Source organism: Denticeps clupeoides, chromosome 17 (assembly GCF_900700375.1).
Source record: "Denticeps clupeoides chromosome 17, fDenClu1.1, whole genome shotgun sequence".
In the NCBI taxonomy this organism is placed as follows: domain Eukaryota; kingdom Metazoa; phylum Chordata; class Actinopteri; order Clupeiformes; family Denticipitidae; genus Denticeps; species Denticeps clupeoides.
The window spans coordinates 7,271,567-7,289,146 of record NC_041723.1 but is presented as its reverse complement, the minus strand read 5'-3'; the positions used below and the strand labels follow the sequence as shown (position 1 = coordinate 7,289,146).

General features: G+C 40.8%; 1 protein-coding gene across 5 annotated transcripts in view; it reads right to left on the bottom strand.

Annotated features, from left to right (window-relative positions):
* itpr2 (inositol 1,4,5-trisphosphate receptor, type 2) overlaps positions 1 to 17,580 on the bottom strand; it is a 57,669-nt gene that overhangs the window by 6,103 nt on the left and 33,986 nt on the right. For 4 of the 5 annotated variants that reach the window (XM_028957321.1, XM_028957324.1, XM_028957325.1 and 1 more), the window contains 17 exons: positions 17,163 to 17,350; positions 16,088 to 16,271; positions 15,170 to 15,414; positions 14,528 to 14,728; positions 13,815 to 13,925; positions 13,506 to 13,601; positions 13,143 to 13,262; positions 7,289 to 7,399; positions 6,695 to 6,887; positions 6,345 to 6,470; positions 6,022 to 6,197; positions 5,327 to 5,491; positions 4,752 to 4,935; positions 2,739 to 2,816; positions 1,943 to 2,067; positions 1,348 to 1,513; positions 790 to 950 (listed from right to left, as the gene is read on the bottom strand). In XM_028957321.1, the coding sequence (XP_028813154.1) occupies positions 790 to 950; positions 1,348 to 1,513; positions 1,943 to 2,067; positions 2,739 to 2,816; positions 4,752 to 4,935; positions 5,327 to 5,491; positions 6,022 to 6,197; positions 6,345 to 6,470; positions 6,695 to 6,887; positions 7,289 to 7,399; positions 13,143 to 13,262; positions 13,506 to 13,601; positions 13,815 to 13,925; positions 14,528 to 14,728; positions 15,170 to 15,414; positions 16,088 to 16,271; positions 17,163 to 17,350 (2,630 nt within the window). The remainder of the gene's footprint in view (positions 1 to 789; positions 951 to 1,347; positions 1,514 to 1,942; positions 2,068 to 2,738; positions 2,817 to 4,751; positions 4,936 to 5,326; positions 5,492 to 6,021; positions 6,198 to 6,344; positions 6,471 to 6,694; positions 6,888 to 7,288; positions 7,400 to 13,142; positions 13,263 to 13,505; positions 13,602 to 13,814; positions 13,926 to 14,527; positions 14,729 to 15,169; positions 15,415 to 16,087; positions 16,272 to 17,162; positions 17,351 to 17,580) is intronic. The other variant, XM_028957322.1, reaches the window with a different exon arrangement.

Sequence of the window (17,580 nt, the reverse complement as noted above, 5' to 3'; positions counted from 1 at the left end):
AATCACACTACACAAAAATGCAAGTGGTACAGTTACAAAATGCTAAATTAAACAAATAATACTTTCTGGGATTTTGCAGATGTAAAAATGTCCATAAAAGGTTTAATGACATGAATTGTTGCATTTCCACCGAGGTAATAAAACAGCATTTACCAGTTTGCAGTGCATAAATGTGTACGCATCATGATTGTGATTGTGACAAATTGAGCGTTAGGGCATTAATCATAAAAAATATGACAACTCCATAGGGCCCGCATTGTGATGCGGAGCAGAGAGGATTTTTTTTTTGTCTTCTGCAGACTGCTGAGGTCCAGGCTGGGATGTGCTGAGCTCTCGTCTGTCTCGTCTCAGCCCCCACATGGCTCACTCTTCTCTGCCCCTCACCGCAGGCCGATCACACACTAATGCCCTCAAAATATTTCCAGTCACACACAGACACTCGGCTATAGGAACAAACATGCCACCGCACAATAGAGCTCAGAGCTCTAGAGCACGGAGCACGCAAAAAAATTATACCGTGCTGCGAGACACAGACACATGATGGACGTATCTACCAAATCTCCGGGTTTCCATTTAATCATGACGCAAACCAGCCCAATGTTCACAAATTGTCTTTGTGTGACACTTCACTGGGTCTTTTGTGGACATTCCACAACTATGAAATTGCATTTGATGCATTGATACAGGCCTAATTAATCCACCGCAGACTCAGATACCCAGCAAGCACAAAAAGTCATTTATTTTGAGCGTGGACATTTTTAATAATTAAACAACTTAAAAATGACTGACCTTGATCAATTGAGCAACGTAGCTCTCGGGACCAGTGTACTCGGTGGGGTCTTTCACTCTCACCAGCACAAGGAAGTACAGGTAGTGCCACATGTTGTGTTCTGACTTGATGTGCTCCTCGAAGGACACTGTCTTGTTGTCAAACTTGTCCCTCTCCAAACCTGTCAACAGTGGGCCAGAATATATTGCATCTAATATAGGGCAGGAACAGACACAGCTAAACATGAATCTTTAAATCTTCTGTGCACATAAGAATATTAAACTCTCCACTTTATTAAGTTTATCAGGCCATTCACTGCCCTGTTCATCACTGCTCAATTGGTTACAAAATAGGCCTTGAATGAGCATTCATTTTGTGTGTGGTATTGTGTAGTTTTGGAGACTTTCTAAGCACAACAGTGAAATTTAGTTGTATTGGGATGTTGGGAGTAAGTGGCCAGCTCTGATGAAGTGCACAAAAAAAAAAAAAACATCTCACCACTGAAATGTAGTAGCACAGACACACAGTATCTCTAAAAAAAACTGACTAGAAGTTGTATTTAGATGTGCATCACTTACCACAGATGAAGCAGGTGGTTTTCAGAATTTCCTCCTTCCTCTGCTTCTCGCTCCTGAGGTCGGCGAACGTGTCGATGATCACACCAAAGATGAGGTTGAGCACGATGATGATGACGATGAAGAAGAAGAGCATGTCATATACCACCCGTGCAGCAAACAGAGGCTCCTGAGGTAAGAGGGACAAAACATGACATATCAGCACAGTGTTCATTAACATACACTCATCAGTCACTAGTAGGTAAGATAGTGATCTCATAATTGGAAGGTTGCGGGTTCGAATCCCAAACTGCCAAAGTGCCACTGAGGTCCCCACACCCTGCTCCCCGGGTGCCTGTCATGGCTGCCCACTGCTCACTAAGAGTGATGGTTAAAAGCAGAGGACACATTTCCTTGTGTCACCTTGTGCTGTGCCGCAGTGTTTTACAATGACAATCCCTTCACTTTCATACCAAACACCTTCTACTTACATGCCCTGAACACTTTATGTACATTTTAAATATGTTGTTATTTTGTACAAATTTTATTTATTCACAGCTCCATTTGTTAATGTCCAGTTTCCCACAAAATATTGACATGGCAGTAATATTATACTAACGTCTTTTGAGGGCTTCCTCAACATGTCCCCAATCCCGCCTCCATTGCGCAGGCCCTGGTTAAGGACGGTGACGATACACATTAGCAGCGTGTCGCACATCGGTTCCGTCCCATCATCCTCTTCTGCTAAAGTTGAGGGTTAAATGTTAGAAAGGTGAGGTTGTCAGATCTGTTATTCCTTCCAAAGCATGAGGAGCCATGAACAATCAAACACCTAATCAATAACAACTCAAATAAAGGGCTTTGGCATAATCATTATTCATTCTTTATATTTTCCTTTGTTGTTTGCTTGGAGAGCTGCACATTTAGTCTCTTTTAATTGTGGTTTGGTGGTGCAGTGTGGGTCACAAGGCACAAAGGTGGGAAAACAATACTCTGTGTACCAGGAAATACTGCTCAGTGTGGAGCACTCTGAACACTCTGTTTGGGAAAGAATTATTATTTTTTTTTAATTAAAAAGAAAATTTGGGTCGAGAGAATGTGAAAAACAAAAGAAGGGGCCAAATTGGAGATTTGAGACAGGGGGAGGTGAGAGTCAGGCATTGACACGTGTATCTCAGAAGTACAGGTGATCCACGGATCAGAGTGTGAGTCACAGGTTTGTCTCCCTCTCTCTCTCTCTCTCTCTCTCTCTCTCACACACACACACACACACACACACACACACACACACACACACACACACACACACACAAGCCTAAGGCAGAATTTTAACTTGAGATTGCCCAATATACAAATACAGTAATTTTCCTGTACCCCGGCAGCAGATAAAACATGCAGTGATGCTGTGTATGTACCTTGTGCATGGCCGACTGAAGACACAGGGCAGCTGTCTCTCATGCACGACTCATGAGCTCCAGGCACGTCTTTAACCTCTGTAACAGCAACCAGCACATAACATTTAGCCCGACCGCACACATCAACACAGTCATCTCGTGCACTGCATGCATGAGAGATAAGGACAGCTTGCACTGCACCACAGAGACATCACACTGACAATCGTGATTTTCAAGAATGTATAATAAGATTTAATTCACACAAGGGGATTCACTTTCATGAACAAGCCAACTGAGAATAAAATGCACACGCAATGCTATGGAATATCTGAAGCACATTTGATCAATCATTTGCAATTCCTCCTAGATGTCCAGATTACTTTAGTAGACACATATTGGAATTTCATATCATGCAACATGCAGATCATTATGCACACCAAACATTTAAATGAAATGAATAAATACAAGCTTCACGGGCATCTTTACAGCAGAGACTTCCTGGTAACGCAGGTAAATAAATGGTTGCAAATAGGATGTTACCAAGCAGGTGTGCAGTTTCACAGTTCTAATGATGCAGGCTGGAGACAGCAGCCACTGAGAGGGAGCACACCGGACTGGTGGGCGATGCTGTATGTGTGAGTGAGGTGCTGTCTACAGACATAAATATCAGCGATGTCTGACCACCAGAAAAACCGTGGTTGAATGCAAATGAAACTTTAGATATATAGTCAAGACAATAGCACATTAAACACACACACACACACACACACACACACACACACACACACACATGAGGAACTTTAAAATGTATGCATTTATATCTAACCCTCATATTTGTTTTGTTTACATACAAAACACATGCATGTGAATTTGTATGTTCAAGTTTAATTGCAGACACATGGATATATATGTGACTGAGAGCCAGTGTACCTATTGTGAAAACACACACACACACACACACACACACACACACACACACAGATGAAGAGATTACATAAGGGAGTGTGGCCACTGTGGGGTTATGCAACAGGTGCACATGTGCTGGCAGGTTGTCTCACAGATGATCACAGTGCGATGGCGACACACACACACACACACACACACACACACACACACACACACTCTCACATACAGCGCACATAAAAAACTGGGTAAACTGCTAGGATCTGGTAGCACAATGTGCAATCGGCTGGTAAAGCCGCTTTCTTTTTTTAAAAGAAGCACCAATGGTTCAGCAAGCTTGAATGTGTATCAGCCCATTCAGCAGTTGAATAGGTGGTCATGTAATGCCATCATTTTAGCTACTCTTGAAGAAAAGATTGGTGAATGAGGTGCAATTTAGAACAGGGGGAAAATACTGAAATTTCACCAAGCGAAGCCCAGGGTGAAGAATAGTGCTGCATTTTATGGAAATTGAACTCCTGTTGTCTAATTTTTAAACCAGATTTGGGGCAAGTAAAGGAAGCGGACCTGTAATCAGAAAGTTGCCGGTCCGAATCCCAAACCACCAAGGTTCCACTGAGGTGCCACTGAGCAAAGCACAGTCCTCACACACTGTTCCCCGGGCGCCTGTCATGGCTGCCCACTGCTCACCAAGGGTGATGGGTTAAATGCAGAGGACACATTTCGCCGTGTCACCGTGTGTTGTGCTGCTCACAATGACAACCATTTTACTTTTTCACTTCACTTTCAGATTTAACTGTTGTAATCTGTTATTGAGGGGCATAAGAAAAGAGGAAAAAACACGAGCCTAAAAAAAGGATTTGCAGTAAGTACAGACTGAAAAGCAAACAGTGAAAAGACAACAGTTCAATTCTGTTCTACCAGCTGCGCATATGACCCACACATGAGGTCAACACAGATGAGGAATAAAGCAGCTGCCCAGCTGATAATAAAAGAAGGTCCATCACCCAGCTGCAGCTGTACCAACCAGCAGCAGACAGTAAAGTGCTTTACGTCATGAGGCTCTTACAGGATAATCTGCCAGGTCTGTCTGTGTGTGATGAGGATGGGGGTGGAACGGCAGGTGCTGACCTGCGAGTGGGAGGCGGTCCACCGACATGCGGAAGTCATCCTTGAGGAAGAGGAATCCCACGATGGAGAAGAGGTAGACGAGGATGAGGGCGAGGACCGCGGTGAGGATGATGGACCGGCCGTTGCGGGTCACGCTCTTTATAACGTTCACCAGAGTCTCCTCCCTGTACACCAGGTCAAACAGCTGGAAACACACACCACAAGCTATACATTACATACCCTTCATATATGTTTTGCTTGTGTCATATTTTTTTTCATATATGACATGGTTTTTTTGTGAATACTTGATAAACAGAGACTGTTTGCAGGCAAAGATTTGGTTACATCGGCAACAGCAGGATGATTTGATCATATCTATTTATTCTCCTCACCCCCTTAACCACACTTAACCCTGTTAAGTGGTAGTCCTGAAAGCCCATGCAACACTGTAAATGCCTTTATAAATTTAAGGAAAATTTCCTGTTCTTGCATATTTACCTATGCATTACTCTGACTGACTAAGATCAAATACATTTTTAATAAAAAGATCAACGCTGAGCTATGGTATTTGAGAGGTCCTGCTGGTGTGTGCTTACCAGAAAACTGTAGAAGAACTCGTGCGCAAACAGGCCCAGCATGCAGACAATGACATAGGTCACATGATACAAGAATGCCATGTCCATGATTACAGCTTTGTATCCACGTGTGAAAGTTCCGCGGTTGCCAACGAAACTCACAAGAAACACAATTTTATTCAGCAGCTGTGGGAAGAGAGAACAGCCAGGTAGGGGACAGGCATACGGAGCCAATATAATCAGGATGCATAACATTACAAACTGCAGAGGCTAAATGATATTACCAACTGATCAACAATTAAATTAATTGGCAACTAATTTAGTATTCAATTATAGTAATTATAGTAAGTTGATTAATCAATAATTGCATATATTTCAGTATGTGGATTTGGGTTCATAAACTGTTTAACACCTATTTAAAAAATTACTATTGTACAAATCCATTTAACTGGCTCATATATACAGCAATGAAGTGATCCATTACGATCCATTTTCATGCTGTGAAGTAGCATTTGAATTATCCAGAATATTCTTTTCAGGTGGTAGATAAGACAAGAGAAAAGCTCCCTAGAACAGCTGCTTAACAATCCCCGGTGCCCACTTAATAATCAAAAATCAATGTTTTGTTAGGCCAAGTGACTGTTCCGCAAGGTTTCATCATTAAAAGGTTTTTGTAAGCTTGCACAATCGTTACGGTAGACTGAGAACTGACTTACATTGGCAGCTCCCAGCAGCAGCAGCGTGGGCCGCAAGCCCACCGTGTATACGGAGCGCAGGATGCCGCAAAGCAGGAAGGCCCGGATGCCCTGCGGCCTGGGCATGGCAAAGAGCATGACTATGCTCACCACCAGAGCTACCCACAGCAGGACGGACAGAAAAGGAGGCAGGACACCTGAAGAGACAATACCGGCAAAAAAAATCCACGGATTATTTCTAATGATTACTGATGTAGAGTAAAGTTTATATTTTATTTATGGTGCACATTAACTCCACACAGATGTCATCTAACACTTAAGACACACTGGTAATTGAGGTAGACCTTCATCATTAGCATCCGCAAAGGGGTAAAAGAATGCTACAGCCAGGTTGACAAGGACCGCCAGGTTAAAGGAGATGTTGCCCCATAGGGAAATGTCCCTTGAGAACCAGAATAGAGTCCTGTTGTCTGCAGGAATAAAAAGACTTATTGTAAGACATTTCTTATGATTGTTATAGAGGACAATACTTTAACTGTTCGCACAATTTCACAGTTTATACAAAAGTATGCTATTATGAACAACATAATAATATAATTCACACCAATTTTACCCATTTAGTGAAGAAATACATAAATTATGAACAATGAATGTGATTAATGATGATTTTAAAGAAGTACGAAGAACCACTTACGCCGCATTTTCTTCTGCCACTTCATCTCGTTGAAGAGGTCATCAAACTGATGGAAGAAGTCATTGACCTTGCTGCCCTGGTCGTCCCTCTCTGTGGTGGTGAAGACCCGAATCTTGGACTCCTCAGTCAGGTACTCACAGATGTTGGGCACCGGGAACACAATCTGCTCCATGCTGCGGTCACGCCGGACAATCTACCACAATGTACATGTTCATTTTGTACATTTTATTTATTTTAAATGAACATGTATTGCTTTATATAACCGTACAAAAATGTTTAATAAACTCTAATGCTTAATTTGAATCAATCTTATTAATAAAAATTATTCAGCTGGAGATGTGGTCCGGGCCCTGGATGCTAACCACAGTCTTTCCTTTTCACACTACAGTCAGATAAGATGCATACTTACTACTTAGTACTTTGTGGCCACTTTCATCACTCTCACTTATTTGTTACCTAATGCACTTTAAATTCACACACATTGTATCCCATTGGCCTTGCAGTCCTCATCTGTAAGAAACCTTGGACAGAAGCATCCCCCCAAATTAAAATAATCTAAGGGAATGTGATGTGCTTGGGTGAGCAGTGGGTTACCTCTATCTGAGCAGTGTGATTGGCGTAGTGTCGCAGAGCATCATCGCCTTCTCCGTCAGGATCTGCCCCTGGTTTCAGACTCTGCTGGAGGATCCTGTTGTGTCGCGCCAACTGCAATGCAAAGTGGCCATTTATTTACTTACTTCGTGATCAAAGATATCAAATACAGCATATTTCATATTTAAAACAATATATAAAATTAAAAATACCACAAACATCTACAGCAAGCCTTGCTGATCCAGACTGAAATGCAAATATATTAATAGACTGAACGAGATATAAAATATAAAGGTCAAGCAGAACAGGAAGGTATAAGGAAGGAAACACTGAACACCATTATAAATTTGTTTAAACGGGGTCTTTTCTGCGAGTTATATAAGTAACAGCCCAAAATAACTAGGCACACCACTGTATTCACAGAGACTCAGCTTTCAGTCTTTCGTGCATGACACTTCTTGTTAAGGACACATTGGAGGAAAAATAGCTCCCATGGGCTCAATTGCTGGGTTTTCTAATAAATAAAAAAATAAAACAGTGCTACGCAGCTCCCTCAGGCTACCACAGTAAACGAGACAAGCGATTGATTAGGGTTTTTCTTAAATTTGCCTTTTATTGCACAGTGCGTCCTCCACCATGTCAGCCAAGTATCATCACTGTATAAAAGGTGTAGAAGAACGTGGAGACAGATTCTTTTAACATCCCTCAGTGGCCTTAAAGTGTCTTTTATTCATAAGCGAAGAGAGACGTATCCCCCAGAAACATAAAACTAAATAAACTGTTTGGTGTCATCCCCAACCTATCAGCATGCTTCTGTCCAGGTTCTCCTGAGAGGCGGACATGAACCTGATCCTTGCCTACCTGTCCATCTATCAGGCAGACAGACTGTGAGTGAAGAAGCAAGTGACATCTGAGTCCCACAGGGCACATGTGTCCTGAGGACAGGGTCACGGCACTCCTGACCTCTCGGAGGTCAACAATCATTGCAGGCAGAACATTAGAGCATGAGGCACATTTTAAAGAATAAATGTATTTCATGCTCAATTGCTGCATTCCTTTAGAAATACAATTACATTAATTTAAATGACAAATAGACTGACACACAATTCATGTGTGTCAGTCTATTAGGGAAAAAAATGCAACATGCAACTCATTCACATACATAACACCGGAACAAACTGCGCCTAAATCTTTACGCCGTTAATAATGCTACCAGTCAATCAAGCCCATGGCAATGGCGCAGTAAAACACACACACACACACACACACACACACGAGTGGAAGGATGTGAAATGGCTGTTGCCTTTCCCTCATTGCGAGTGTTGACAGTCCAGCTGGGAGCACCAGCACCCCAGAGGGCCACTTTATTTTCCCTCACGTGGAGCAGAAAGTGAGCAAATCAAATAAATAGGACAGATAAATACAAACATATATTTATTTTTGCAGATTTAATTTAGACATTTAATTTTCTACTATTTTATTTTGTTCTCGTGCCTCACTGAGCCTGATGTGTGTTGTGGCAGTCATTGCATAAGCAATTTCATCCAGGATCAATAAAGACATACATACATACATAAATAAAGATCCCCCTCCAGAAAATTGTGAATGTCAGACAAAGCCAGTGCCCAGGGCTCCTAGACTTATCTGATAAAACTTGTGTGAGTGCTGCTTTAAATGCTCTTTGTTGTCCATGTGGACCTTTCAGCCACATGAGAAAACTACCTGTCTGATATTGTGCCACTCCCCCTTTGTACCTCAACAAATAGCTCTGACCCTTCCAGGCACAGGCATCTTAGTGTCTGGTTATCATAAGTCACTGGCCTTCCCCAATGACTTCCCCAAATGAACACAGTGTCCGAGGTTTCGCTGTAAAACACTGTCCAGCATGTCGCATGGCACACGCCTGTTCACCTTCCACAGTTAAATGACTCACATGCAGTATAATATAAAAGACAGCATGATTCATCAGACGAGGTCACCTTCTTCCACTTACCCATTCATTAGTGCTGATGCACATGTATGAGCTTTCAGTTGTGGACATTCTGCCCAAATGCGTTTATTATGTCATTTTTTGTCATTGTGATATATGCTGGACACGACGAAATGTGTCCTGTCCATTTAACCCATCACCCTTAGTGAGCAGTCGGCAGCCATGAAAGATGCCCGGGGAGCAGTGTGTAGAGACGTTACCTTGCTCAAGGGGACCTCAGTGGCACTTTGGCCATTTAGAATTTAAGTCCACTTCCTTACCCGCTAGGCCACTATTGGTAGATAACCACTGCAAGACTGGCTCAAGTTTTTAGTAAGAAGATGAGATGGAGAAGTGAGAAGATAGAGTTTTACAGATGGAGGTTGATTTAAGTTTTATTATTTATATTTTTAAAACTGTATTTTTTGCAGTTTTAAAAAAAAATAGAATTTAACAAATGGAGTCTGCCTCCAATTGCCATCCCCTTTGTGTCATCTTCCCTGCCACCATCACCACTCATCTATCCTGCACAGGGAGATCTAAAGATATCCCTTACAGGCATGATTGCAAAATTTTAACTGATGATTGTCATGCAATTCATTGTGGAGTAATCGATATTATGGACATAATTGCCATTTTACCATGATTGTAGATTAAGGCTAAATCAAAGTTTAATAACAAAGTTTAATAACAGTTTAATAACTCATGAAGAATGTCTGTTTATTTGCACTAAAACCTGGAATAAAAGAAAAAATAATTCTGTCTGCCTTTATACTTTCAACAAGTTTCAACAACAGCCATGCTGGTATGCATCTGTCCCTGAAGTTTCCACATTTGGTGGGCTCTTTGGTTTACAGGTGGTTCGGCAGACCGACAACTTTCTTCCACAAATTCGACAGCTCACTTCCTCAAAGTTAATCAGATCTCCTTCTGAGTTGCCTTAAAACCAACATGCACCCACAGTGGCTTTTCAATGAAATGCTCCATGATTCTCCTCTTGTGTAGTTAAATAGAAGAAGCAGAACAAAGAAAAGACATCATTAAACAAGAATCACTCTGTACGGTTCAAAGCTGTGACATTGATGAAAAAACTACACTTATCTTTGTAAAGATGAATTGAAGAAAATCTAACACGCAAATATAATCATGCCCAGCAGAATTAACTGAGATGAGGCAATTTTGTAATAACTGCTGCAGGCCTAGACCTTTATCAAAGTCACTCTGACCCTTACACTACACCTCAACTTCCAGACCAGACTGCTGCCTTATATCGCCACAGTTTGACAGGTGCCATTGAAATGAGATGATCGTTGTTATTCTCTTCAGCTGTCTGTGGTATTAATGTTATGGCTGATCAGTGGTGTGTGTGTGTGTGTGCACGTTCGTGCTATAATAAAAACAAGTGTGATGCAGGAGGCCCTGCTGGGTCATTATGAAAGCAGCCAGTTGAGGCGATAAAAATACCCCGTCTGACACCACCGTGTACAGTGGGGAGGAAAGCAGAACCGAAAACGCAGCTGGCTGTGTGCTCGCCTACCCCAGTCCTCAGCCTAAACATGCATAACAGTCTGTGGTAACTTTCTATTTCCCCTACCCCAGCTTCCCCAAATGAATTAATACATAAACTATTCATGCAATTGATGTGATTAACATCAATTTATTATATTCATAGACTCATATATACTAAATAGGAATGCCATCCAGTAGTGCAATGTTTGCAAAATAAATCATTTACGGTTAACAACTTGTTAAGCATTTGTTTTCAAAAACTTCATTTTGGTAGATTTAGCCACATGGCGTGCATAGAGGTGTGCGACCAGAAAGACTTTGGGTTTGTTAGTCATGTGCTGTGTTGTTTACCCTGTCGGAGTCACATGCTTCCTGGTGATTATTCTTTATTATATAAACAAATAAAGGAAACTCATGGTGACCAAGGGACATCGATACAGTTAGTTTCAGGACTAACAAGGCAGTGAACGTGAATAACAATAATCAGGGCTTAGTTAGATTTTTAGCTAAATTTCCTTTAGTCTAATGGCTTTGTTTTTGGGACTCCACATTCTAATAGGAATATTCTGCTGCGGATGAAATCTCTACTGCTTGAGTGGACAGTTTTTTTTCTCCAAAATGACATACAGCTTGATTATTAGTAATAATAGTCATAATAATCAATCAGAGGTTGACATTATCAATGTAATTCACAACTGTACTTAAGTAGTTTTTTTTCATGTACTTTACTAAATGTACTAAACTTTATTTCCTTTTGGAGAGACTTTTTACTTTAGCTCCACCACATTTCAAAGTCATTATGCAAAATCAACATTCACTGTGTTTCACCAAATGGAAATTGTTCGCCTTCAATGATCATTTTAATGAATGTCATACAAATAAAAGACTTTATAGACTGCCGTGCCAGAAGTGACAGTCTTTTCACCTAAAATTAGAGCTCTCTTACAAAACTATTAATAGGACATTAGAACTATAAGAAAAGAGAAAAATCACTGTACATTTTTTATGCTTACATTTTGATGGCAAATACTTTTGTAGTTTTACTCAGGTGGTATTTTAAAGAGAAGACTTTTACTGTATTGTGTATTTCTTCTTTAACTCAAGTACAAGACTTGTGTACTTCGTCCACCACTGCTAATAATAACAATAATAATAATAATCCCAGAGTGACAAAATGGAGAAAGGAAAGAAATGAAGGATTATACTTCTATGCAATATACAATCAGAATAAATACTAAATCCAAGGCGTGAGCATCACCCAGGAGTAGGGTATCCTGTGTAAAATCCTGGCACTCTGCCTGCTGGGCCACTGGATTTACTGTAAAAACATCATGAGGTTTCTGCCTTGCTCATTCATCCTTATGATCTCCCGGGTATTACCCTTGCTCCAATGGACAAACTGAGAGATAAGGATCACACAGCGGTCCTTATTACCTCTGTCCAACTGCACGTTTACCGTGACCAGTGCTTAATGCTGCACTGCCAGGGACACATATAAACTTTTATGATCTCAAAATCATGGCATGTCTCTTTAGATGTTTTTATAGGTTTTATGTTGCTCGTGAAAGCCTAAAAATGGAAAAAGACAAATTGTATATGAGGGGAAAATGCCTGGAAGAGTGGCATTAACAGACGTCATGAAGCCAGGGATAAGCGCGGTCACATGCTACCAGCCACCAGTCCTTTGCCACTTGTATTTAGTCCAAGTGTTCAAAGTGATTCAAACTTGAAACGACGGCCAGAAAAACAGGAGAGCATTCTGTTGGGAAGATACTGTATTTAGCTGTTAATATTAATAGGGAGCTGGGAGAACCGGTCACACCCACATTCCACCAGTGAGGCAGACTCTTGAAAGGGGCAAGAAAAGATGTACTGCGGCATCTTGTTACAAAACACACAAAACCTCTAGAGCTCTACAGCCCTTCTTGTGATTCTTTGCACTTTCGTTGACGATATGTTGCTGACAGAATAACTTTACTGTGTCAATTATTTGTAATGGTACTAACGAAAAATATGAAGAAAGAAAGATTGAAACTGAGGATGTAAGTTACACTAAATTCATGAATTAAGTAAAAATTGCCCCTCCTAAAGCAGCTCAGTTGGTGCCATCTGTTTTAAGCGAATTTTGTGAAAAAGAAAAAGTAACAGATGGACATCCAACAGCCATATTATAAGGCTGCTCTGCCCCCACTGATGACTGCATCCATGCTTCTCGGGTTGGTAAATTTGTGAAAAATCTACATCCATATGTATCGGCTTCTGCTAAACCCTCGAAAGCCGCCTGTTCCTGCACCCACACAGCAACTATGTAGAATCTGTTTGAGACCACAGGGTGCCTCGGGCAAAACTCGGTTCCAGATCTGGAGTACTTGTTTATACCTGATGTGCCAAGATGTAGATGTTATGGCCAACGTCTTTCGGACTGATCTGGTCTCCAGTTGTCTCCTCTTCGTCTTCGCTCTCGACCCCCTGGTTATATGCTTCCTTCATTACATCCACCTGTAGGTAAGGCGAAACATGCACACCTAAGAAGTTCTGTACCATTTCTATAGGTCTACGTGCAATATGGTAAAACTGAAAATAACTTTTTTTTTTTTTCATTTGTAACCATCATAGGTTGATAATTTCACATCGTGTGGAAGCATTGATAGAGTTCATAATGAATTAATTTTTTAAACGTTCCAGCTTTTACATGTGAGATTTAGCAAATTGTTCTCCAGGTTTGCAAGTAGTGATGCTCACCAGTTCATTTGGCCTCATCTTGTAGAGGATTTTCTCAGCATTCTCACTGTCATGGCGACTCTCCATAATGGCCAGAAGAAGTTTAGATGCGTTGTTCTAGTTTACAGCAAGAAAAACAATGGATCAAGAAACTTCTGAGGATTTGTTTAAAAAAAAAAATTTTTTAAAAATCCACTCAGGTTGAACTGAGTGGAAAGGAATAATATCTGTAGGTCCTACATAAGCTAATTTCACACAGATTGTCCTTATTTATCCTGTGTGTGTGTGTGTGTGTGTGCGCACGTGCGAGCATGTGCGTGTGTCTGCTACCTTCAGCTCCAACACGAGGTCCAATCGATGCTTTCCCAGCGGATTGATGGGGTTGACGATAAGTGCGATGATGATGTCAATACCGTTGGACTCATGTTTGGCTATACAGGACTGTGGAGAGAATCAGTTTATACTTCACTGCCACTGGTCAATATCTACACTTACAGCGGGAGGTCGATACACCCAAATTTTACTAATTCTAAGGTCACACTTGAACTCTCCTTGGCCAGCTCGCCTGAACACCTTCAGCTGTAGCCCTCATACACCGAATTACTGTGGAAAATACCAGACAGCAGTGGACTGAAATAACCGGGAAAATGCTACAGTAAGAGAACGGAAAACTCTTTGATGTCAGAAGAATGGTATAAAAGATCTGTTTAAACAGATAACATGCTGGATTTATGATCGGGTGAGGAAGAGGGCCTAATGAACAGATGTCGTAATTCATCTTGTAAGTTGCTTAAACGGTCAATTATCAATGTAATTTTTTGCCATTGAGCCCTAATCTGATTCAACGTTGAAGTACTAAAAATGATCATATCAAAAGAAATAGATTGAGTGCAGTAAATGAGCAAGGTTTATGCTGCCAATCCAAACTGATTTTGCTGTTTAATTCCATCTCATGGATTAAAGGAATGGCACAAACAAGCAAATTCAGATGACAATAAAAAAGGGATGGTGGTTCTTCATGCCCTGGGCACTACGTGCAGCACCTGGTTCTCATGACAGGGTCCTTGGCAGTATTCAGTGATGGTCTCCAGCGTTTGTTTGACCAGATCCACATTCCTCTCATTGATGTAGAATCCCAGCAGGCCCAAACCTCCAGTAGTGCTGCCACAGATACAGTCCAAAAACTGCAGTGTCTCGCACACCAGGTTGTAATTTGTTTTACTGTTCTGGTTGCGCAGAAAGTTCTGTAATTTTCATAGAAGATAAAGAAATTAAAACTGGATAAAATCAACTTAAATTTAACTTAATAATAATTGTAACATTTTAGTTTGTTTTAATGTTGATTATTATTATTGATCACTCATGAACAAATTATTAAAATATTATTTATGATCAATGAGAAATAAAATATCAGAAGAAAGCACAAAATATATAACTTCTCATTTACTGTTTTGAGTGCAATTGCTAAAACAAATTTATATATAAAAATTATATTCTATTTTTAAGAAAACCAGGAAAAACCTTGTGTAATTAATCATTTAGTATCATAACTTCAGCAATATGCAACTGACATATTCCATGATTATAGTTACTTTCATTATCATGTGATTAATTGCACAGTCTGAGACATTTCAACCTCCAGTTGTCACCCATTTCATGCCAATATGACAGGTTTTATATCCCACCTGCAGGTCTCGGTTGTGATTTTCACAGAGCAGTTGCAGGAAGCGTAAGATGGGTTTCATTATGGTGATGGCTGCGCTCATCTGCGTCTCCTCTACAGACTCGTCAGTGCCATCCTCTCCAGACCCCACCATCTCCAGGTCAGGGTCCATCTCCTTACGGAAGGTACTGAAGGCCTTTCTGGTGGCTGAGGAAGCCTCTTTGAGCTGCCCTCTCATATCCTCCTTGAGACAGAGAGCCTCTTTTCCTGTGTGAATTCAAGGAAAAATAACAATTGAATTAACAGTTAACTAAAGGGGTGCTAAAAGAGATTATATTGCTTATATCAGCAATCAGTTTTTAAAAAAAGCTTTGCAAGTTATTGATTAAATCCAAAATGGCATTTTGGCCACCAATATTCTATATATTCATAAAGCTGTTTTTTTTTTTTAAAGACACTGAAACCCATAGTTCAGATCCACTGATCTGACCCACTATAATTTTGTTATTTCCTGTAAGAAGAGTTATTTCAAAAACAAGCACTTGCTACACAATGGCCCTTTGATCAGCTTGTGATGTTGTCCCTCACATGACCTGTGACATGTGACACGGGCCAGTGGGTGAGTAACTGCCAAGGGAATGACTGCAGCTGACACACACACACACACACACACACACACACACACACACACACACACACACACACACATCAAGCTTCTTGCATGAGTTGCTGCGTTTAGCCCATATTTGCGTGTTTTGTGGAAGAAAAGGTTATGACCCAAAAAGAAGAGTCCTGAATTAGCAGCTCACACTGTAGTTCTGTTTCTAGGTATGCTCTCTTATTCTGTTTCTGTATTAAAATGTTGAAGTCTTCACTGTGGCATGAGGCTACTGAGGAAAAAAAAAAAGCAGACTTATATGCTCAGATGCAGCAGGCACACCTTGTTTCTTGAGTCGTACACCTGATCCCTCCCCATCCTCATCTCTCTTCCTAGAGCTCAGCTCAAACATGTTGACCGACACTGTGGAGCGGATCTCCTGCTGGGCCAACCTCATACGATCATAGAAGACTTTGAAGAACTTCTCTGATTTCTTCTCCTTGTGCAAAAGGCTGTAAAATGAATTCTTTAAAAAGAAGGAAGTGGGAATAGTGAGAATAACTAAAACTAAAGAAAAGATAGCAAATGAATACAATTTAAATAGCTATATAATTTCAAAGCACATCACTTTTTACATTGTTAAAAGTGATGTGTAATGTCTTAATTAAGATTAAAAATCCCTTCCTGCTGTAGTTCCTCCAACACATTGAAATGCAAACTGAAACAATGGCCTCAGACAACCCCAGATCCTCATGCAAACTTCCAACAATGGATTTCTTTTTAAACTCGCTCCTAAAAAAGCTGAGATCATGGCGCTTCAGGGGTTTTAAATTAGCACAAGTCACAGGATGGTCAGTTTCACAGCTGCACCACAGCACCCTCATTTTCCTTTATGATGGATTTGAAAATTTCTGGATTGTTCGTATTTGGCTCACATTTTTGACTGGAATGTTTGGCCAAGCAATGCTGTGCCATGCCAATTTGCATTACCATTACATTGAACTGCGTTGGCCAAGGCTCATTTTGGTCCGCCCATAGCCTAGGAAAATTATATTTGTCTTTTACAATACACTCATTGGTCAGCTCTATGGACTAAAATGTACAATCATATTTAAATGTTGCTGTTAAAATGCTGTTATCATTTCACCTACACGCTCTTAATCAGAATGTTAATTTTTATGACTCGGCCCACCCAATCTTCGAGCAGATTTACCAGATGGACAACTAGTTTTAGGATAGCTATTTTTTTTTTAATCTTTACTGCCTGTCTGTTTAGAATTTCTGTAATTCAAATCAAGCTATAATGAAGTACGGTGGTAAATGGTTGACCAGAGGGAAAAAACTGCATACTGTGGGCAAATATGGCTCAGTCAAGTAATTATAATTGGAGCTATAGGAAACTGCTCAAGTACAATACCTGTATCTGGGTGTTTCCTGCCCTTAGCAGGGCAATTCCCAGCAGGATACTCTCCTCAAACACCCGGTCATTCTTGGTCCTCATGATGAGATCGATAACCAGCTCAGAAGCTCCCACATTGTCCAGCAGGCACTGGTCATCCACCAAACTGGAGCCAGGTTTGTCAGAGTCCTGTCCTGGAGACCCACCTGTAGATACACAAGCCAAGCAGCGGCAGTCTCTTTGATATTACTGTATAAACTGCACATCAAAAAGACAAAAGTGAGACAATAGTTTAATAACAGATGATCTCATCAACAGTTTACAGATGAGGTGTGCAGCTCCAACATGCTCCCGAAGGCCTCAATAAATGCTTCACTCTTAGAATCAATACTTCTTCCATCTCACCCTCTACACTGCTGACATTAAACCTAATGCA